This window comes from Bicyclus anynana, chromosome 5, assembly GCF_947172395.1.
Source record: "Bicyclus anynana chromosome 5, ilBicAnyn1.1, whole genome shotgun sequence".
Taxonomy (NCBI): Eukaryota; Metazoa; Arthropoda; class Insecta; order Lepidoptera; family Nymphalidae; genus Bicyclus; species Bicyclus anynana.
Window position 1 is genome coordinate 9,330,637 of NC_069087.1, and position 23,519 is coordinate 9,354,155.

At 35.8% G+C, this 23,519-nt stretch overlaps 1 protein-coding gene across 2 annotated transcripts in view; it reads left to right on the top strand.

The window, feature by feature from the left end:
• LOC112053290 (protein sidekick) overlaps window positions 1-23,519 on the top strand; it is a 78,175-nt gene that overhangs the window by 16,095 nt on the left and 38,561 nt on the right. The window contains exons 2-6 of one of the 2 annotated variants that reach the window (XM_052881499.1): window positions 21,490-21,585; window positions 21,659-21,835; window positions 22,102-22,327; window positions 22,400-23,100; window positions 23,176-23,271. In XM_052881499.1, coding sequence (XP_052737459.1) covers window positions 21,490-21,585; window positions 21,659-21,835; window positions 22,102-22,327; window positions 22,400-23,100; window positions 23,176-23,271 — 1,296 coding nt within the window. The remainder of the gene's footprint in view (window positions 1-21,489; window positions 21,586-21,658; window positions 21,836-22,101; window positions 22,328-22,399; window positions 23,101-23,175; window positions 23,272-23,519) is intronic. The other variant, XM_052881498.1, reaches the window with a different exon arrangement.

Consider the following 23,519-nt stretch of genomic DNA (forward strand, 5'->3'; position numbering starts at 1 on the left):
ATTTACTTTTACATGTAAGTGCCATAAATTATTGACGTTTCTTAAAATTTATACGTTCAGAAGACGGGTCATGCCTTTCGGGATATTCACATTTAACGGCGCTCGTGCGTATGTTCCCAATGCGTACGGCTGTCGGATGTGTATTTACTCGGATATATATTAAACGTACATAATAAACCGATCGAGTTTTGGAACAAACTTCAAGAATATGCTTACGAAAGGCCTAAATTTGTGAAATCCAATATCAATATGCTTAAACGCTTTAACAATGTGAAGGCAAACTTTGTTGTTCAAGTTTACATTGACTTATGTAATGTTTTCTGTTATTTTAAGTACTTCCATTACTCGCATTACGGGTAGTTACGTTCGTCCATGTTGTATTGTGTTTTGTTTTATGGTGACGCCTCGCGGTTTAACCCGCGTGGTTTTTGTTCCCGTAGGAATACAGGGATAATATAAAGTCTATAGCCTTCCTCGATAAATTGGCTATCTAACACTGAAAGAATTTTTAAAACGAACCAGTAGTTCCAGAGATTAGCGCGTTCAATCAAACAAACAAACTCTTCAGCTTTATAATATTAGAATAGATTAGCGGATCCGGTCAAGCCTCGCTTATGTATCCTCACAATATTTTAGGTATTTTTTTACACCTTTGGTTTCATTATTGGAGGTATATGAAGGATCCTTAATTTAAGCACTCAGGTATAGTATAGTTTCCCAACAGTAAAACAATTTTTCAAATCGGTTCAGTAGTTTCGGAGCCTATTTAACGCACAAAAATCTTTCCTCTTTATAATTTAGTATGAACTAGCAGACGCCCCGCGTTTTCACCTGCGTTCTTCCGTTCCCGTGTGAATACGGGGATTAATTTTAGCCTGTGACACTCACAAATAAGGTGGCTATTATTGGTACAAGAATTATCAAAATCAGTTAAGTAAGTCCCATTTACCATTATACCAAAATTTATCTTGATCGTTACTTCCTCTTGAGATACAGTTTAATCGACTTTACTTCTGATCCTCATCAAGGAAGCAGTAGAAAACATCTAATAAATTACACTAAATCAGGCGGTCAAACTATTTACCGGTATAAAACCTTCAAACTAATGACTGTTCCTGTCCATCAAGTCTTGTCGAGGTTCCGAACAAGTGACACGAATAAAAGAATCGATTAAATTCTATTTTTACTCTTGTACGAGGCGCGAGCTCTCTGGGCCGCTGGACTGGAACTCAGATAAACAAAGGACATCATAAACACTGGACCCTGAGAGCCTTTTTATGTTTCTATTCGTGTCGAGGGTTTGGTGAAATATTACACACAAAAATTTGTATCGATTTTCTATACTTATTACGAAACAAGTAGGAACTTATTAAGAGAAAGATAAAACGTTCTCTGCATTTTAACTTCGACTCTGAAGGGACTAAAGAAACTTTGACATAAAAAGCGTTGTTTTTTCGCGATGCCGTGATTTTGTGATAATGAAGATAATTATTCAATAAAACACACTAATTACCTAATTAAGAATATTGACGATAAAGTGTTGTCTGATAACTTCTCTCCTCATAAGAAAATATCCATGGCCCTCAAGTGGGTCATTATATGTATAATATAACAGGCTGATGATGATGGTGATTACTTACTTCCTATAATATCGATCTTCAACAAAATTCTCTTTCCATTGGGAATACGGGGATAAATGTTTTATCCCCGTATTCCCACGGGAAAGGGAACTACGCGAATGAAACCGTGAGGTTCTGTTAGTAAAACATAAATGAAATAGAGAATTCATAGTGATATTACTTGGATATTTTATTGAAATAAACTGAATTTAAGAGACGTGATAGCCCAGTGGAAATTACGTCTGCCTTAGATTCGGAAGGCGTAGGTTTGAATTCGGTCCGAGGCATGCACCTCCAACTTTTCAGTTTTAAGAAATTAAATATCATTTGTCTCAGAAGGTGAAGGGAAATATCGTGAGGAAACCGGCATACCTGAAAATTTTCTCAATAATTATCTACGTGTGTGAAGTTTGCTAACCCGTATTGACATCACTTGTCTCAAACGGTGAAGTAAAAACATCATGAGGAAACGCTTACCGGCATACCTCATACCAAAATTTTCTCAATTCTCTACGTGTGTGAAGTCTGCTTATCCGTATTGGGCCGGCGGAGGACTAAGGCCTAACCCCTCTCTTTCTGAGGTAAGACACGTGCTCAATAGTGAGCCGAAAGTTAACCATATTTAAAAATGTGTATCATCTCTGAGATGTGTTATTTATTATACGAAAGATTAAACTTCCAAGTTATGATGAGATGTCGAGACTGGTTAGTCATCAGCATTAACAATAGTTGATATCTCCTTTCTTGGCTGGCCAAGGGACCGTCAACATGTCAAGTGTAACGGGGGAATCTGTAGGAACTAGCTTGACCACCATTAACGGTATAGCCTTGCGCTTATTGGCGTGTTATTACTAGTGCATTTTGCATTTTTGTTAGATCACACGTTAGAGGGGCTACAGACCTTCAGTTTTAACTGTACAGTTTTATTTAATCGAAATTTCAATCAAAATGTTTAAAAAAAACTTGTACAGTTAAAACTGACGGCACACGGACGATTTATATAAAATCGACAATACATTTTAATATTTTTTCAAAGTCTAAATTCATTTATTTTAAGTAGGTCATGATGTTATGGTGATTTGGTAAAGAATTTACTAATTTCAGAAAAAAATATCTCGTCATGTTATTAATAAAAAATATAATACAGTAGTTAAGTTAAATGAAACTTAACAAATCTTACGTTTAGAATAATAAGCAGACCCTGATTAAATTAAGAGAAAATTCTAAGGCGAAGAAGACATTAATTACGTTACTTATCTGCGTAAAAAAGAGATATTATGCCAGAAGAAAAATGAAAATGAAATCTTGATACAAAATATTCCTATTTTTTTTTTGTGAAAGTTACATTAGTAAGCTATAAACAGACTGCTTTAGTTTTCATCAACTTTTGGTTTGCATCAAGTTTGATTTAAGAAGGCGGAACATAAAAAAGCATTTTAAAAACTTTAATGTTAGTGTGCCTAAGGCAATCATAGTACATTACGATATGAGTGCGTTAAGTTGAAAATTACAGCCGTGGCGATATTGCAGTTCGAGCCAAAGGCGAGAGCTATAGTAAGGAAGCAGAGGCTGTAATTATCAAAGCGCACGTATGTCATACGACGTTTTATAACACATTTGCGAGGAAACACACTTTCTGAAAATTAATTTGCATCCTTGCCTGATTTCCTTATTGCACAGATAACAAAATGCGCACACCAGCGATTGTTTTTCTTAGACATGTGCACCAAAAACAGCCAGTATTGCTAATAAAGTAAATTAATATTTTTGTGATAAAGAATTAAATGGCTTTTTATTATATTTTATCTTACAAAGTTTATTTTATTCATAAAATGTTGAGCACTTTTCTGACATAAAAACTCTTTGCCAAGATTTAAAAAAGTACTGTTCGTTTTTAGACGGATGACAAAGGTTTTATATTACGGCACATGTGCGTAATGAGATACATTACAATATTGAAATTGGTGAAATAAGCGATACTTTACGAGCAAATGTGTAATAAAATTTATTACAATACTAGTATTATGCGTCAGTCTGTACATACATTTTCTATGTACCTACTATGCTACCGATAGGTTCCATATAACTGTAAGGTGAAATATTTTAATCCTGTACTATTATGTATTCTGTGTTAACACCTCGATACATCACACTAAGCTTGTGTAGACGTCGTTCTGATAATTTCATCTTGCAGCATTCATAAACACTAAACAACGATAATACCTCATTGGTGACGAGGTTCGAAGTGGGTTCGATTCCTAGTCGGTTTATGAGACACTAAACTTTTCTTTCTTCTATAAAAAGTTCAGTTAAAATTCACAGTTGGGAGTTGGTTGTGCCTTGGAGAACACGTTGAGCTGTCGATCCCGGTCATTATCATTAAATCAATAGTTTTTGTTGTAATAGTGGTCGTTTTTGTTTTAATTATTTATAAGTTAGCCCTTGACTGTAATCTCACCTGATGGTCAGTGATGATGCAATCTAAGATGGAAACGGGCTAACTTGTTAGGAGGAGGATGAAAATTCACACCTACACGACATCGTACTGGAACGCTAAATCGCTTGGCGGTACGATTTTCACGGTAGAGTGGTATCTAGCCGGCCGGAGCCTCCCACCAGAACTGCACCAATAAAAAAACCTCAATCGGCCCACCCCGGGATCGAACCCAGGACCTTCATCGTATAAATCTACCGCGCATACCAAAGCCTGCCAACCCGCATTGGAGCAACGTGGTAGGTCTTAAGCTCCATATCCTCTCCCCATAATAAGGGAGGCCTGACGTCTTAGCGGGCCATTAAAATAGCATAATGTTGATATAAGAATAATCTGGTTATGTGTTAAAGTTATAATAAGCGTATTTTAATACGCTAAAGTCAGCCATTGACGGTCAATTATTTTTACGTTTCTGCAGCGCAAACGGCAGCAAAGACGTTTCATAAGTCGAGCCGTCATGCACGCAGCGACCAATACACGATCAGTTATAGTCGTGTGTGCTGTAGAAACGTGAGAATTACTGATCGTCAATGACGTGCACAACCTAGCTATTGATTATGTTAATTATAGACCTAAGTGCATTAAAATATACAATAACTTAGATGCAGTTTTAAAGAGCCAAATTACATTAATTTTAAAACAAATCTCTTTCATTGGCTGTGTAGTAAATCGTTTTATTCATTAGACGAATTTTTCGCTATTTAAATTTTAATTTGATTGACAATTATTTTATGCAATCATACAGTAATGCATGATTTTCTTTTATTTTTCATTACATCTTACTATTATACTTAGGACTTGTTTTTCGGACGTTGAATAAATTTCATTTGGACATTAACGTATAATTTAATTTAAATTATTGTGCATAATTTAAATTAAATTGTACGTAATTAAATTTTAATCTTAATTGTATTTTTATTTGTAACGATTATAACATTGTAATGTAAGTAAATAGTTACTTAAACAGTGGTATATAAAATTGTAAAAAAATTGCACACCATGGTAATGGTAATAGATTGTGACTTGACTTGACTCTACTTGTAAAACAACATTGTATACGTGTATTATATAAATAAATTTATTTAATTTCATTTCCTGAGCTTAGAGTGAATACTAAGTGATAATAGTGTCAAACGGTCAAGGTAGAGCACGTAAGGATTAAGCTCCGTCATTCCATGTTGTACTGAGCACGATTGTTGTGAATGTAAATATACGCTACACATAAACACTATATCAAATTATAAAAAATTTGCAAACATGTCATTGGTAAATACACTGTGACTTGACTCTACTTGTAAAACAACATTGTATACGTGTATTATTTAAATAAATTTATTTAATTTCATTTAATGAGCTCAGAGTGAATACTTATTGATAATAGTGTCAAACGGTCAAGTTAGAGCACGTAAGGATTAAGCTCCGTCATTCCATGTTGTACTAAGCACGATCGCTGTGAATGTAAATATACGCTACACATAAACACTATATCAAATTATAAAAAATTTGCAAACATGTCATTGGTAAATACACTGTGACTATACTCTACTTGTAAAACAACATTGTATAGGTACGTGTATTATTTAAATAAATTTATTTAATTTCATTTCATGAGCTCAGAGTGAATACTTATTGATAATAGTGTCAAACGGTCAAGTTAGAGCACGTAAGGATTAAGCTCCGTCATTCCATGTTGTACTAAGCACGATCGCTGTGAATGTAAATATACGCCGTTTTATTCGCCGATAGTGCCAACTGCTAAGGACCGGTTAGAGTGTGCAGTCATGCAGTACAATGCTGCCCGCTGGGGCTGGCTGTGTATTGTTTAAATATAGCAACGACTGTTTTAGCACCACAATGCAATATTATTTTGCACAATGATGTCAATATTTAAAAAATATGAATGTTAGTTGTTCAAAATTAGTTTTATAGCTTTCGATTGTTTTAGACTCATAATCTTACTATTGTAAATGCGAAAGTAATTTTGTCTGTCAGTCTGGTACTTACTATATAACCGCTGAACCAATTTTAATTGATTTTCATATAATCTTTATGGATATAATAACATGGCTACTGTTACTGTTTGTTTGAAAGTGTATAAAAGATTCTACAATGTTATTCTTGCGGACGAAGTCGCGGTCGGCCGCTAATGTAATATATCACATATTAAGTATTATATATCACAGCCACACACAACTTACTCTAATTTCTAACTAACTCGATTGAAATATTATAAGTATATCGTAGGAATTAATATACTAAAAGTTACTACCAGTATAACCTTGGTTACGACACTTTAACAAGTCCATTCTGACTTTGTTCAATAGTAATATATGAGTCATTTGATTTGGCATTTGATTATCAACAACAAGTAGGTACCTATAGTAGAGTCGTACCTGTTGAAAGAGCATAAGTTGTAGGAAGTTCTAATTACTGACACTTCTTCGCCGGGTATATAAAGGTTCATCATCATCATTATCATTATCAACCCATATTCGGCTCACTGATGAGACGAGTCTCCTCTCAGAATGAGAGGAGTTACGTCAAATAGTCCACCACGCTGGCGCAATGCCGATTGGCAGACTTCGCTCACGCAGAGAATTGAGAAATTTCTCAATTCTTCTTCAATTAAGCACGATGTTTTTCTTTCATCGTTGACACGTGATATTTAATTTCTTATAAAGCACATAACTGAAAAGTTGGTAGTGCATGCCTCTGACTGGATTCGAACCTACACTCTCCTGGATCGGAAGCAGAGGTCACATCCACAGGGCTATCATGGCTGTGATAAATAAGTACCTAGTTTGTTAGTAAGCACCTAGTAGTAAACTAGTAGTAGTAGTTGAAAAACTGTTTCCTAAAATAGAAAAACATTCTATGCGCCCTTTAACTGTAAACCAGTAGAATGGCACGAGGTGTAATATAACCTGTAATCTGACTGGCAACCATACCCTTCTGACTAAAAAACCACAATTAGCCTCAGAAATGAACATGGTACTTCCCTAGACCAGCTCTGTTACAAAATCTCTACTACCTACTACACAATTTCGCTATAGCTTTTGTGTTGCATCGCCTGCACACCTTTATTTATGTTGGCTTTTGTGAAACCGCGCAGTATTTCCATTAATTACAGAACCAAACGAGCTGAGTTCACGCTTTTAAAATTTTACGTCGCTACAAAGAGACCATGAACTACTGTTATGATTTTCTGATTGTAGAGTTAAAATGCGAGCACATTTCATGCCCCAGTTAAAGGTTTGTGTATAGCTAATATTATTTACAAATCTTTTTCACCTCGGCTTCGCCCTATTGATTGTGGGTCATGCTAGCCATGATGTACTCAGGTTTCGAATTTTTTTCTTTGATACCAGATTCCAAGGTGTAGTAATGATTTTTTAAATCTTATTTCTGGACCGATTTATGGCAATGAATACCTACAAGAGTAATTACTTAATTCCCAGACTTATGCCCGACTAGTTTCGAACACATACGGGGCCCGTAGTCTAGAGCTGGTTCTAGCAACGCGGAACGACCCAAACTGATCTGTCTGCTAAATTAATATCAATTACACTCACGATAGAAATTTCAATTTATATGATTAGTACCTAACATTGTTCATTGGTTTTCTTGCTATGACGAAACATGGATTTAAGTACGAGTACCTATGCGTCGGTTGTAGCAAATGGCTATTTCTCAAGCAAAAACGGTAATCGACAATATTTATCATTAATACAAAAGGACGCCATACTACAACTTGAAAGGCTTCCTTGTAAAATTGATATAAGGCGTAAGAGAACGAAAGGTTTCCCTCGCCAGTATGTGTAGAGAGAACACGGCGGGTGCGGTCGGCTCGAGTTACCAGACCGGCCAGATCGACCAGGAGGGCTATTCAGTAACGATGTTTTGTATAACTCGCAAGTTCGAGTTTGGAATTCACCTCCATCTCTCTCTGTCTAACATGATACTATAGACAGAGAACGATGATAAGTTCGAAGCTCACACTGACGAAGTGATGTAAACATCGCTGTAGAATAGCCCTCCAGCAGACGGTGAACCGCGGCGTTCGTACTGCCAACCGAAAATAAAAACAATACTTTACCCGCTTACTTCGTGTACTATAAGTAAGGGGTCATCAACGTTCATACTGATCCGTACTTAAATATTTTAAAAATTAATTATAAATGCGAATTTCAACATGTTTGTTACTGTTACCTGCCATAAAAACTATTTTAAAAATTCTTTCACTAATCGAAAGCTACATTACACTTGAGAACTTAACATAGGCTATATTTTATACCCGTATTCCTACGAGATCGGGCAATGCGCGGGTAAAGCTTCGGGGGTCCGCTATTAAGTAGGTATCTAGTTCCTGAGAAATATAAAAAACATACACGCAGGCTAAGTCGCGGTCAAGTAGGTAGCTGCTGTTGCATAAAACTGGTCTAGTAAGTCGTCGTTGAAAAATTGTATTTCAAAATGCAACACAGGAAATAATTACTTGTTGAGTTGAAAATTAAAATTCTTAAACGCCACTTAAGTACCACCATTGAAAAAATTGTGATTATAGGCCATATTTGATACTAGCTGACCCCGCACGGTTTCACTCGCGTGGTTCTCGTTCCCGTAGGAATACAGGGATAATATAGCCTATAGCCTTCCTCGATAAATGGGCTATCTAACACTGAAAGAATTTTTCAATCGGACCAGTACTTCCTGAGATTAGCGCGTTCAATCAAACAAACTCTTCAGCTTTATAATGTTAGTATAGATAATAAGCCGAACATAGAACTTTCTTTTTGGAAGTCGGTTAAAATAACAGTCGGTTAATAAAACAAGGCCAATAACAATGAAAGGCAACATAAATCCAACCATACTTCGTATTAAAACGGTCCATAATAGAGAAAAAACACGCATTCAAAGTGTTTTATAAAATGAATTGCAGTTTAACTTGCATAGAGTTCATTGTATGCACATTATTGAAAGTACATACCTCATCACGATTCAAAGGCAGGTGGAGTTGAAAATTCTCGGAAATAAAAATGGCCGTTTAAGCCTCTTGATTAGTATGTTAGTGGTCTAGCATCGGTCGAACGTGCCATAGTTGTGAGTCACGTAACGGAAACGCTCTCAACTTCGAAATTCATGGCTCTGTTCGATACATTTTACATAACAAAATATTACGAAACATACAAATATACTTGCCTGATTAAAAACTCCTTTCTCGTGCAGTTCATACTATCTACGCGTTCGCGGGCGTTCCTAAACCGAACTTGTTTACTCATAGAAGTACTATGTACATATGAGTTAAATATATTTTAATATATATGAGTTTAATTTAGGTGCATAAACTTACATAATATTATTGTATTAATATGCGTTAACTTTTAGCGTTGTCTGTTCTGTGATGTTACCAACACGGGCATAGTGATAAGTGTTTTATTTAATCCATGAGAATATGTTCCTTATTAGACTTCTTTTTTTTTTTCTTACATTGGGGGTTGTCTGGAGGTGATCGCTATTAGCGATAATACCGCCTTTGTGCACATTTCTACCTACTTATTTTGTTACTTGATGAATATTGTTTTATATTTTTTTTTCTTATGTGAAATAAAGAATATATCTATCTATCTTTTCAAAATATAATTAACTACCCGCGGTTTCAACCGCGTGGTTTCAGTAGATACAGAGGTCACCCACCATAAATTTTACCTTATTATAATATTAGTGCCCTATAAATGATACGAAATCAAAGTGGTAAATAAAATGCTGTAACTAATACTGTATAACAAAAATATATTCTAACAACAACAACAAGGACTGAAGTATGCATGGTTTATCTAACCCAGATCTGATACCTACCAGTTTTAATATGGGGGCATTGCATGTGTGCCGTAACATTAGCAACAGTAGCGTATACGAGTACGTTGTAGTTTGTATCACAAAGTGTTATTTTTGATCGTCGTTCGTCTTATCTTACTAATATAATAAACGCGATTGTTTGTGAAGATGAATGTATTTACTCTTTAACGTAAGCTCTTATGAATGATGTTTGAAAACTTATTAAGTAGTATACTTTACTAGCGGACGCCCACGTTTTCGTTCGCGTGGAATTCAGTTTTTTACAAATCCCGCGGGAACCATGGATTCTTCCGGGATGAAAGTAACCTATGTGTTAATCCAGAGTAAAAACTATTTCCATTCCAAATTTCAGCCAAATCGCTTCAGTAGACGCAGCGCAAATGAGAAACAAACATACACACAAAAAGTTTCCCCATTATAATATTAGCTTTTGCCCGCCCGTTTTCTGATTTTTTACGTCGCACGGACGTAAATTTTAATCATGGTCACGGTGGCGTCAGTCTATAACATAAACCCTGTCAGTCCTAATGTCCTTCGAAGTCGGTCCTAGTATAACAAGAGGTGCCCCAAGAGATACATTTAGTCTGCCCTCGGGGCCTTCGGTCTTCTCTCGGGCTGAACACCTGCGCTAGTGAACCCCTCACGGAAGGTCCTTGTTTTGCTGATCCTTGCAACCTACAGCAAATACCCAGCCAGAAAAAAACTTCGCCCGTCCATAATTCAGTTCATTACTCCAGTACATCTCAACTCAATTAAAAATTCATCGCCGTCTTGACATTTCTGCCTTACTGCCTTGCTTTGAAAGGCTCCCAAACTTTCACGTTTTTAACATTAGTAGGATGTAATGTACTATTTAAGTACCGAAACACCAGTGATAAAATTAGCGCCGGATTTTTTAGCCATTATAAAATTTAATATCCTAACGAAGTTGGGATTCGATGTTTTTCTTTCTCGTTCAATATTAAACGTTATAATTGCGCCACGCGACCTTCACGATCGACATTTTACTTTAATCATTATTATTGTGAGCGCAAGCTGTAAAGTTGCCTAAATAAGCGTAGCGTAAATTTAATGATCTTCATGAATTAAACCATTTATCAGCAAGCATCTGCGCACTGGGTCGTTGTTTAAATTAAACTTGGTTGAACGACTGTTTCTCCTTACAAAAACTGGAATAAAGTAGCGTCTTAAAAGTAACAAAATGTAAATTAACTACATTTTCTTAATGTAATTTAAAATTATTGAGGCTTCTTGTTCTGTGTTATTCTTAGAAAGTAATGATTTACTTGAAACGTGATCTTGCAAATGCATTTACTCGGGTAGCATCAATCATAATATATCCTTTGTTGATAACTAACCGACTTCAAAAAGCAGAAGGTGCTCAAGTTAATCGGTATGTTTTTTTATGTACGTACATCGATTACTCTAAGACGCCTGAACCAATTTGGAAAATTCTTTATTGTAGTGTAGACAATAAGAAATGTGAATCATTCTACACCAAGACTACATGTGCGAGTTGGGTACATAGTTCGAAGAGCCGATGGACGTTGGGGTCCCAAGGTGCTGGAATAGAGACCTCGCACTAGATAGAGCAGTGTTCGAGGTTGGTCGACCCCTCATGAGGTTGATTGACGACATCAAGCGAGTCGCAGGGTTTCGTTGGATTTAGACCACTCAGGATCGCGATGATCGGCTGATACAATGATGATGATGACTAATTCGTATCTACAAGAAAAGTAGTGTAGTGTAACCAAAAAGAAATGAGAAATATTCTATACCAAGACTAAATGTGATCAAATAAATACATATATCGTGTAAGGATAGCAATGCTTTTATGTTTCTGCCTGACTATAATCATGTCTGATATAAAAATAAGTCGGGTTTTCCTTCCTGACGCTATAACTCCAGAACGCACGAACCGATTTCCACGGTTTTGCATTCGTTGGAAAGGTCTCGGGCTCCGTGAGGTTTATAGCAAAGAAAATTCAGGAAAAGGTAGGTTAGGGGTAGGGTAGGGTAGAGGGTAGGGGTAGGGTAGGGGAAGGGTAGGGGTAGTTGAAAGTTTACATCGAGTTTCACGCGGACGAAGTCGCGGGCGTCCGCTAGTCTGATATAAAACAATGTTGAGAAGCGCGTTTGCCTAGAAAATGCCTCTAAAAACTCTTACTGTTTTTATTAGTCGTAATTTAGAGGTCATCAACTAGGTAAAACAATCTTAGCTTAAATAATTATGATCTAACTGTCAGTTTCGAGTGTTACTGACACTCTATCCAGCTTGTAAGTAAAGTTCTCACGTTGCGTTAACCCCCAGTCTTATGTTACCAGTACTACTTCCGCATCGGTCCTACGAGTTACTACACCATGCCGCACCGGTGCGTTGTACGTCCGGGAAGTGTGCACCTCATTATAAGTTTAAAATTTCAAGTTCAAGTTCCATTATTGTCTAGTAATAAAACTTGCTTCTTTGTTTATATGTGTTACATTCTGTAATTCCAGGTCGGATTACAAAACTCTTTCAAGGTCATATTTATTTGAGCTGTGTGAACTTTTATTGTTATTTATATGTACATTTGTACAATGTACAATAATTATTTATTTTTAATTTTTTGTCTGCCTACAAACTCTCGCGAACTACTAAACTAATTTATTTTAACTGGAAGATTAACTTTAGAGCAAAGTATAGGCTCTTTTCAATGAGATCTAAGTGACAAATGTTATCCGAAAAAAGTTCTATTACATGTGAAAGAAGCTGCCTCGACCTTGGTTTTAAATGTTTTTACTGAGTATAATTTTGCACTTAGCTAATGAATTATGAATTAATGAATTTTCACTCTCGTAACAATAGATTGTAACCGCCAAATTAATTATATTTGTGCCCTTACTTTGTATTATTAGGTACCCAATCTCAGTAAAGCCACGTAATACACAACCATTCACCTTAGTGAAAGCACAGTGACTATTTTACGGAGCGACAAAGCGAAGACGCCTTTGATTGAAACTTAGACAATGGAACTGGGACTTAAATACTTTAACAGTTTGTCGAGAGACTCGACTTGGACATTGGCAAGCTGCCAAAGCCTCCTGTTGGAAGGGTGAGCCGCGTTTGAGGTGGATAGCTAGCGAATTCTGCCGCTATCAACTATTGATACGGAAGCGATTTGAGCTGTTCCGAAAATGTAGGAAGTGAAATAGTAAATAAATAGTTTCAGAACCTTTTTCCGGTAACTTTAGGTACCTTGAAGTTGGTGTGTATATACTGAAAGTCATTTCTGAAGTGTAGTTTCTGTTCCTTTTGATTTCCTTTAAAATAGGTAGGTATTTTTTCTATAAATGATATCATTCGAGGCAAGTACTACACGTCAAAAGTAAAACTTTTCACTTTTTAGTTTTAAAAAAAAGTATTCTTACGCGAATTTGAGTGTTTTCCCCATCCCAAAGTGTCCAACGTGTTTAAAGACGCTTTAAAAGAAGCCTTATTTGAATATATACTGTAAAATCACGTCCTATTTAAACAAGTAGCTTTAATGTGAAGTGTGTACGATAATGACCTGTGATAAATAAAAGCAACAACAAATGCCGCCCTGCGGCAGCCACGGTTGATTGTATGGAAGCATGGCAGCACGCGATTGAAAAATGGCCGCCATCACAAATTAGTACCTACCTACATGGGCAAATAACATTAATTATACTACGCTTTTTACTATGACCTTATTGCCGGTAAAAGGAATCTACTTCGACTATAATGCCATCGTAGAAGGTTGACAACCTTTAATGGAAATCAAAAGCCTCCAAAACAAATATACTTGACAGTTTTGATTGTTTCGTCATGATACTAAATCAATTTCAATGAGATTTTCATAACTAAATAGATACACGTTATGAAAATTCTCATTCTAATATACTCGTACGCGGTAGTAGGCGGGAATTTTTTTTAAGTACATAGAATTTTAAAAAAGTTGTTTACAGAAGTTCATGAAATATTTTAATGTTCTATTTGTTTCTTTACTTATGATAGCCAATCCGAGCTAATCCGTAAGTTGGAATGTTACCAATCTCGATAACAATTCAAGATGTTTAAACAAAGGGAATATACAGTACAGATAAAATAGACATTGTATCTGATGGTAGACATTAATTACTGTACGTTTTGAAATCCATAGAAATGGAAGTATATTCAATGTTCTTTGTTGAATTCGTTTTAATATTATTGGTTTCTTGTGATATTTAAAAGCTCATTAGGCTTGCTCATAATTCCACATTGATATTTTACTAAACTTCTTATTCGTGTCAAACAGAATAAGAACATAAAGTTTCATACTTTCTTGCTTTCTTTTGCTAAATTAAATGATAAATCTGCTGATCTTTTTCTTACCGACTCTTTTCCTTATAGATTGTGAATGCCGATTCTGTAGAAGAGTCACTTAAAACAAACTTTAATTTTCTAAAGTTCTTGAAACTAACGAATTTGATTTTTATTGAATTAATTATAGCTAAATACAAAGTCTGAATCTGAAATGAGGATATCTTCTGAAGAACTAAATTCACCATTCATTTCAGTTCGAAGAGCCGATGGACCTTGAGGTCCCCAGGTACTGGAATGGTGACCCCGCGCCGGAAAGCGCAGTGTTGGTCGACGCCCCACTAGATGGACTGAGGACATCAAGCGGGTTGCACGGAGCCGCTGGATCCAGGCGGCTAGGGAGCATGTTTGGAATTCTATACAAGAGAACTATATCCAGCAGTGGACGTCCATCGCCTGATAATTATGATGATAATGATGATGATGATCTAACCTGAGTAGGGCGAAGAGTGCGTGTTGGCACCATAGATTTTTGACATACTTACCTCAAATTAAATTACGATACAAAGAAATTCGAGCTTTGTATTCTAAACTAAATTCTCTAAAGTATCGCTATCAGATTTCGTTATCAGATTTCGTTTAATTTCGTTTGATGATTGATAGCTGTAATCTACGATTGGCTTGTTATTAACAAGTCTCATGTTAATGTTGAATTCCCTATGGGTAAATTGTACAATTTAAGTACCTATTTATGAGATAGGAGCAGGAGCAATAAATACATAGTGCTTTCGAATATTACACAGCAATTAACAAACCACAATTTACTTTTAATTCTGGTCACCCTCGTGTCAATCGAGAATATTATATATGTGTGTGTAAAACTAAACATACGAGTAGAACACGCACAATGCTAGTGTGTTGCTTTTACATGATTGAATAAGTAAAACAAACAAACCTTTATTATATTAAATAGTACCTATAATCAAATTGATCAGTAGCACTATTCTTTAACAATGTTCAAATTCGTCTCTATCTATAGTATCATGTTGGAAGGAAAGGCATTGTGACGACTGTCGAGTTATAAAAACAGTTATGCTTATCCAGAAACCAAAATATAGTAGTAGAAGAGTGACTAACCTACCACCGCCCACCACACCAAATTAACTAATCATCACCTCCTTTAACTTATCCCACGTAAGTGAGTTCGGCAAAATATGTCAATATCTTCTATTTGTAATTATCACTAGCTGACCCCGCGTTCCCGTTGGAATACCTCGATAAATGGGCTATCTAACACTGTAAAAATGAAATTCCTGAGATTAGCGTGTTCAAGCAAACAAATAAACAATCACTTCAGCTTTATAATATTAGTATAGATTTGTCACCTACCTTATTATCAGCCCTTCCTCTTACACACATGTCCTCTTTCACACATTCCAACCATCTCTTTAGCCCCTTATCTTTTCACTACTAATAAATAAATTAACTCTTATGCTAGCCACCCACCATCCAATAATCCCACATACATGCAGATCGCGACCAACAAACGATCAGTTTTATCGGTTGTCATGGCATTAATTAGCCTCCGAAATAATGTGTGCCACTTATCACACCATTGCGCCAGCGATCGTTAAAATCAGAGGTGCTTGCCGAAATGTAAGTTCATTAACTAATCGGATTCATCAAAACGCTAAAGTTACTATGTGACGTCACATACGATTAGTGTTACCAGGTGTCCGGATAAAGCCGGACATAGTTAGGTTTTTCTATTCCGTGTCCGGTCAAAATAAACGATGTCCGGCTTTTATTAGGCTTAACATTTAGCAAACGAGTGCATGACGAGTGTGTGTGCAAACAAAATTTACGGTAATAATCATGAATGCTTGATTTTACATCTATACTAATATTATAAAGCTGAGGAGTTTGTTTGTTTGTTTGATTGCTTGAACGCGCTAATCTCAGGAACTACTTGTCCGATTTGAAAAATTCAGTGTAAGATAGCCCACTTATCGAGGAAGGCTATAGGCTATATATTATCCCGGTATTCCTACGGGAACAGAAATCACGCGGTTGAAACCGCGCGGCGTCAACTAGTTTTACATAACAAGAAATTGTCGTACATATTGATACTGATGTACACAAAATCCTCAATAATGTAGGCTGTTTGGCCTTTTTACCCAAATGTCAGGCAAAACTGACTAGACTGTCCGGCTTTTAATTTCGGCGACTTAGCAACCCTACATACAAGTATATAGATATAAGCAGTAAAAAATTGCCGCCAATAGTACTTATGGCTTCATTTTAAGTAGGTTAGTTTAATCACATTTGTTTGCGGTGATGTACTACGAGTACACTGTGTACATATCTTATCGTTTTTATCAACGCTGATTATTATCCGTCAAGCGTGAAACCATTCTGTGGCATCGCTGTAAACAATGGCTGTTTTGTTTTTTTTATGGTTAAAAGTTACCTTGAACTAATAAAGAGCTTATGTTTTTAAAATTAGTACCCATGTTACTCATAATGCAGTAGTTTACATTATTATTAAAATTTTAAAGTATCATCATCATCAATATTATTAGACTATTTTAAATGGGCTACTACGTAGCTGGGTAACTGTTTAACAGTGATTTAGAGTTTAGGCCCGCCACGCTTCTGCAATGCGGGTCAGGTGCCTGATAGGGGCATTTGAATTTTGAAAGTTCTAACTAATGTGATAGCCCAGTGGATATTACCTCTGCCTTCGATTCGGTGGGCGTAGGTTCGAATTCGGTCAGGGTATGCACCTTCAACTGTTAGATTTTAAGAAATTAAATATCACGTCTGTCAAACGGTGAAGGAACAACATCGTGAGGAAACCTGAGAATTTTATTAATTATCTATGTTTGTGAAGTATGCCAATCCGCATTGGACCAGCGTGGTGGAGTAAGGCCTAAACCCTCTCATTCTGAGAGGAAACTCGTGTTCAACAGTGAGCCGAATATAGGTTGCTAAAGGAAGAAGGAATAAGAGAACTAATATTGCTTTGGCTTAAATATTCTTGCAGTAGTAATAAAATTTATTCATAAAAAATATATGGATTCAAAAATATAGATTCCATTGCAAAACAGAAATGTAATAAGTACTCATATTTACTGCGAAAGGTTTTCCAGAGCAACTAAGAGCTCTACAGAGCGATTGAACCAAACTGAAGTTATGTTACTATATGGCAGTGGTTTAATTCCCTCAGGAAAAACTGTAACAAAGACGTTTCCTATCATGTAACCACAGTTACACGTGCGTTGCTACTTGGTATCTGGGCCGGTTTGCTGCAGTCAATCAATAGCGCGTAAAAACAAAACAGATTACGCTCTTTACATAAACCGCTTCCTTTATCTTCTAAATCTACGCACAGTGTTACAATAAGACGGTGATAGTCGTATTTTTATTCACTACGCATTAGGGCTGGAAAAAAAATCCAAAGGCGTCTCGTTGGCAAATTAGGCGTCCGATAAAACGCAAAATTATAGCCACGTCAGTTATCATTGTTTCCTAGCATCTATGTGGGCATGACCTATAATGAGAGCTTCTAGTTTGATTCCCAGCTCGGATCAATTTAGGATTTCCTGTTTAGGCCTAGTCGTGCAGGCTTCTGTCTTAGTTAATGAAGTACCACCCTACTATTAAACTAAGAGTATTCATGATTCCTAAAGAAATATGACGATATTATTAATATATGACTACGCGGTTTATAAAATTCAGTCGGGGATATCTATAACATGAGTTTCAAAGAACCGTGATAGCCCAGTGTCCCGGTCCGGGCATGCATCTCCAACTTTTCAGTTATGTGCATTTTCAGAAATTAAATATCACGTGTCTCAAACCGTGAAGGACATAACAAACATCGTAAGGAGACCTACATACCTGAGAATTTTCGTAATTCTCTACGTGTGGGAAGTCTGCTTATCCACATTGGTTCAGCGTGGTGGACTATAGCCTATCCCCTATCATTCTGAGAGGAGACTCGTGCTCAACAGTGATCCTAATATGGGTTGTTAAATGATGTTTATGATGATAAGTTGACTAAATACAGTGTCGCCCTCAAGTTATGATCGTCATTTCATCGTCAATTACCAATCGTAATCGCAGTCAAAGGCTAACTTATAGTTGAATAAAAAAATCAGCGTTGTGACGTCACACCAAGTTTGTGTTCGTGGTCACTAGCTAGTAGGTGCGTTAGGATAGTATGATTTTGCAATGTGTGTGCAACACGAAGCTGCTTCGCATGTTTACTTTGCATGATGCTGTGTAGTGCGCGACGCCTTGTCGCTTTTCAAATGTGTCGACCCTATAGACCTGAAAGGCGGCCTACATACGCCATACATTGTGCTAACTATCAACATAAATCGTAGCTATTTGTGTTTACGTCCATTACACCATGGAGAGCCGCATGAAGTAATGGTTAACGCTAGGTAATTGCTCTACCTTCAAAGAACTAAAATTAAGTTAAAGTGACATCTACTAATATAAAGTTTTGTTTTTGGGTAAATTCTACACTTTACTTAAATGCAATTTTTAGTCTATACTTACCTATTTAAAGAATAATCAATCTATGTTGAAATTAATAAAATTTAGAATTAATAAATAATTAAAGTTGTGAACGGTCATAAATAACATTGTTTTATAATATTAAGAGATTTCACAAAGTTCATGTTATATTACAAAAGTCTCATAGCTACGATAAGTGTGCGAAGGTTAGTTTCAGTCGTCTGTTGGTAGCCTTAGATTGCGATAGTGACCATTATTACCAATTATGGTGTTTTATTGCCAGATTATAGGCCAGACCCTGACAAATTGATAGGACACTAGTAAACCCTTCTCTACCCAAGAGACTACCCAAAAAATAGAGTGAGTACATAGTATGCCTCACTTTTTGTAATATTAGAAATCCTTTTTGTAACTATAGTTCTACCACTTCAAGCTAACGAACCTAAGTTATAAGATCCTATATCTGTCCTGTGGTTGAATACAGGATATATTATGTCGTCGTATATGTATGATGATGTACTTATAAAAGAAATATCCGGACAAGTGCGAGTCTGACTTGACCACGGAGGTTTCCGTACACAATATCATTCTTTGTCATAAATCATAAACATGGTATAAACCAAACATCACTTACTCGTAACCTACGCGTGTATGCTTTTAATTTCAACTCAGACAGGCAGACTGACAACAAAGTGATCCTATATGGGTATGGTTTTTACCTATTTAACGGAACCCTTAAAAAAGTATGGAACTGCGACTTTCATGTATTTTATAGATTACAATGTGTAAATTATGATTTTTATGAAACCTACTAACTGTAATAAGACATTTTATACGTCTTAAACCAAACGCTGAGTTGATGATGAATGTGTAACTTTAGTAAATAATTAAACGAATCAGAAACAGATTTCTAAAATCACAAGCCTTCCATAATAGGGTGATATAGGATTGCCGGATGGAACGGGGTTAAGCTTATAGATATAAAGGGGAGAATCGATAAGGTTTAGATTAGTTTCTTTCATAACATTAAGTGGCTATCAAGTTTATTAGAAGTTGTCCCCAATGACGATACATATTATCTAGAGACACACACGGCAGTATGTCTACCAAGTTTGCAAAAGAACACGGACAGTGTTCATGTACATGAAATATTTTAAACTATACCTATAATTGGATTTTAGGGAAGGAATTGATCTATCAAAGTGTCATAGTGATAGTTTTATTCCCTCCAAAAACTATTAGAAGTGTTTTTAGAAGTGAAACTTTGCTAAATTTGCACTTGCACTATGTCTAGAATTATCTATTAGAATCTTAAATGGTTACTAATTATAGTTCTTGGTCCTAAAGTATTAACTGACTCATTTTCAAATTCGTTGCTTGCTTGCTTCAATTATATCATTACATTCTCCAGAACCTTTGTAATATTCTGTAATACTGGATCATCTAACTTTCTTTCTTATGCCCATTATATTTTGCTGGTACGAATAGGCATATAACTAATATACACTTCTATATCTAACTACTTAAGCGATTACCGTAACCTAGATAAGTACTGTACCTTTAAACTGTTTATCGATGCAACCCATTGGTTGTAATGGTTGATCAAACTGTAAACATCTATACAATGCACATACCTAACAGTTACGTGAAAATAATAAATACTTCATAGCAATATTAATGATTGTGTTTAATAATAACAGCCATCTCCATATCGTCAGCTAGTTCTTTTTAACAAGGATAATATTTCCCTCCAAATAATATTAAATATTAAAACCTGTGCTTATGAATGGGTACATCAACAGTCTTAACTCCGGTACGGTTACCGTCGAGGTTAAGTCTAAATCGACTGTATATTTTGTTATAATTTTTTTGAGTTTAGTTTTTTATGTTTATCTATCTAATCCATAAATATGACTTATGTAGTTTTCTATTATAAAAAGGTATATTATTTCCGAAGTACAAATGTTTCATTTGTCAAGTCCAAATTTGAAAGTAACTCAAACTAAAGAATGCATCAACCAAGGAATGCCTTACGAATGCCCAGAGGTCCGACAAATTCGGTCAACGTACAGTACAACGCTTTATTAATGGTGCCGGTTAGTCAGATCGACTGAATTGAATGCGAAGACTCTTTTAATTGATGACATTATTTTCTTACTCCTTTCTTTACCATTCTCGGTGAGTCAGTCAATGTGTTAACGTTGAATGCAGTAAAAATACAAAACATCAAGCGTTTGGAATGCCGGTTATACAACTTCGTTTACAACTGCACCATAAAATATTATGGCCGTTTGATCATTGATCATACTGACGACTAGGACGACCCAAATGATATCAACACAACAAGTATACTGATTAATATTCGATTATTAGGTATTCTGAGACATTAATTAATTAATAATTAAAAATATATTTTGTGTTAATGTACTAAAAAGAAAAAAATGTTACTACAATAAAAGTCGTATGCAAAATTTCATGTCGCTACTACCAGTACAAAAGAGGAGGAGAGGCAATCTAGGCCGTACTATCAAGTTAGTTCTATAATTTGTATTTATTGGTACCGGTACTGGACAAGCATGCAAAATAACTTCCTAAGATTAGAGGACGATAGCGTCCAAGATTTGAACCAAACACAGGACAACTTAGATGAAAGTTTGTAACTCAATGTTATATCATGGTCTCTCTCTTTCCAGTTCAAATGCAGCCGCCGCGGTTCACAATGCAACCTTCATCTTCCAATAGCATAGTCAGAGAAGGCACAACAAAAATATTGCAGTGTTCGGCTAAAGGTACGAGGATAAACTTTTTATCACATAAAGAATTTCTTGATTGCACGGTGCTTTATGACTTTAATATTTTTAGGCATCCCACAACCGTTGTACAGATGGCTCAAAAACGGTATACCGTTGGGCGACTATTCGTCGGAATTGTTTTATAAAATCCACAACACCCAGCGACAAGATGCTGGCGCCTATCAATGTATCGCAAAGAATGATGTTGGAGCAATTTTCAGTGAAAAGAACAACATTGTTGTCGCCTGTGAGTTTCTCAAACTTTGTCATACAATTTCACTGATTTGTCACTTTGGGTTTATCACTAAATAAAGAAATCTGCTACATTTAATCTAATACAACTATGTCTTTTTACATAATGTCGTTTTTGTTTAAAAAGAAAATTGATTATAGTCATGTTTATATTTATCTTTACTTTATTTTAGTTGACGTTAATTTAATCACTAGTGAAAGTTAAAATAATAACTAGTTGTTTCTAATGATTATTTTGTCGATTCTGTATATTTTTTATAGATATGGGTGTTTTTGAGAACACTGTTGAGAAGGTAGTGAAAGTTGAGTCTGGAAGATCGGCTATTTTAGATTTTCCTCACATAGATTCAGAACCACCACCGTCAGTAATTTGGCAAGAGGAAAATTCTGTAAATGGTGTTTTAAGATACGATCAAAAATATGCAATAACTGATAAACATCAACTAGTAATACTTTGCGCTTCACAGGACGACCAAAAAGCATACAGGTAAGTAATTCGTGATATAAATAAAAACTTAAAATAAATATATTTTATACCTAATATTTTTAACATTTTTAGAGCACGTGCAATAAATACACAACTAGGTAAAGTTGAAAACAGTCCATACATAAGATTAGATGTTACCGGTGACGATAACAAAGAAATAGCACCGGAGATTATTATTAAACCACAAGACACGAAAATAATAAAGGGTCAAGAGTATACAAATATTTACTGCATCGCAAATGCGAGACCACTTCACGAGCTCGAAACGCTGTGGTTCAAAGACGGCTTACTGATCGACTTAGCGGGAATTACTTACGACTTAAACGATCAGTGGAATCGAACACTGAGTCTTATATCAGCTACTTTAAATCATACTGGGCAATATACATGTCAAGCGAGATTAAAGACGGGCGGGTTCGCCACAGTCGCAGCGTCAGCCAAGGTCACAGTATTTGAAAAACCAGTGATGATATCTAATCTAAAATCAGAAACGTTCGCCGAGTTCGGTAGCACGATCGTTTTGGAATGCAACGTTCAAGGCATGCCGTTACCGAGTATAACGTGGTACAAAGATGCGCGAAAGATTGCAAGCGTAGGGGCCGATGCCGAGGACTCTGATAATGACGTAGATGACGGCGGCGGAAGATACAGGGTGGAAGTAGATAGGTCACTCGTTATCAGCAACTTGAAGATGGATGATATGGGCATATATCAATGCATCTCGAGCAACGAAGCCGGGGAGTCTTCTATCTACACCTGGTTGAAAATAAAAAGTAAGTTCAGATACGTATAGCCATTAGGCATTAAATATTATAAATTGCTTAATAATGATTTACAATATTAAACAGCAAAGGAAAATATACGCCTTCCGCGCAGTCACATGAAGTTAATAAGAATGAGGACCACAGATAAAAAGGCAAAAACTTTCAAATTTGATACCGGCAGTAAGCGACTTATATATTGGTGTTATTCATGCACTGTTGAGCGTAATTTTGATCTCACATCACTCGAGTGTTTGCTTAATTTTTTTTATGACCCAATCACGAAATCGACACTATTTTCCTTTCTTTTATTTTAATGTTAAGTATATTATATTTTGCTTTAGAATGTATTTGTTAATTTTAATTACATCAAGTTTATGACACTATGTATAGAAACTTCGTTATGTGGAGTGTTTAACTGAAACTTTTCA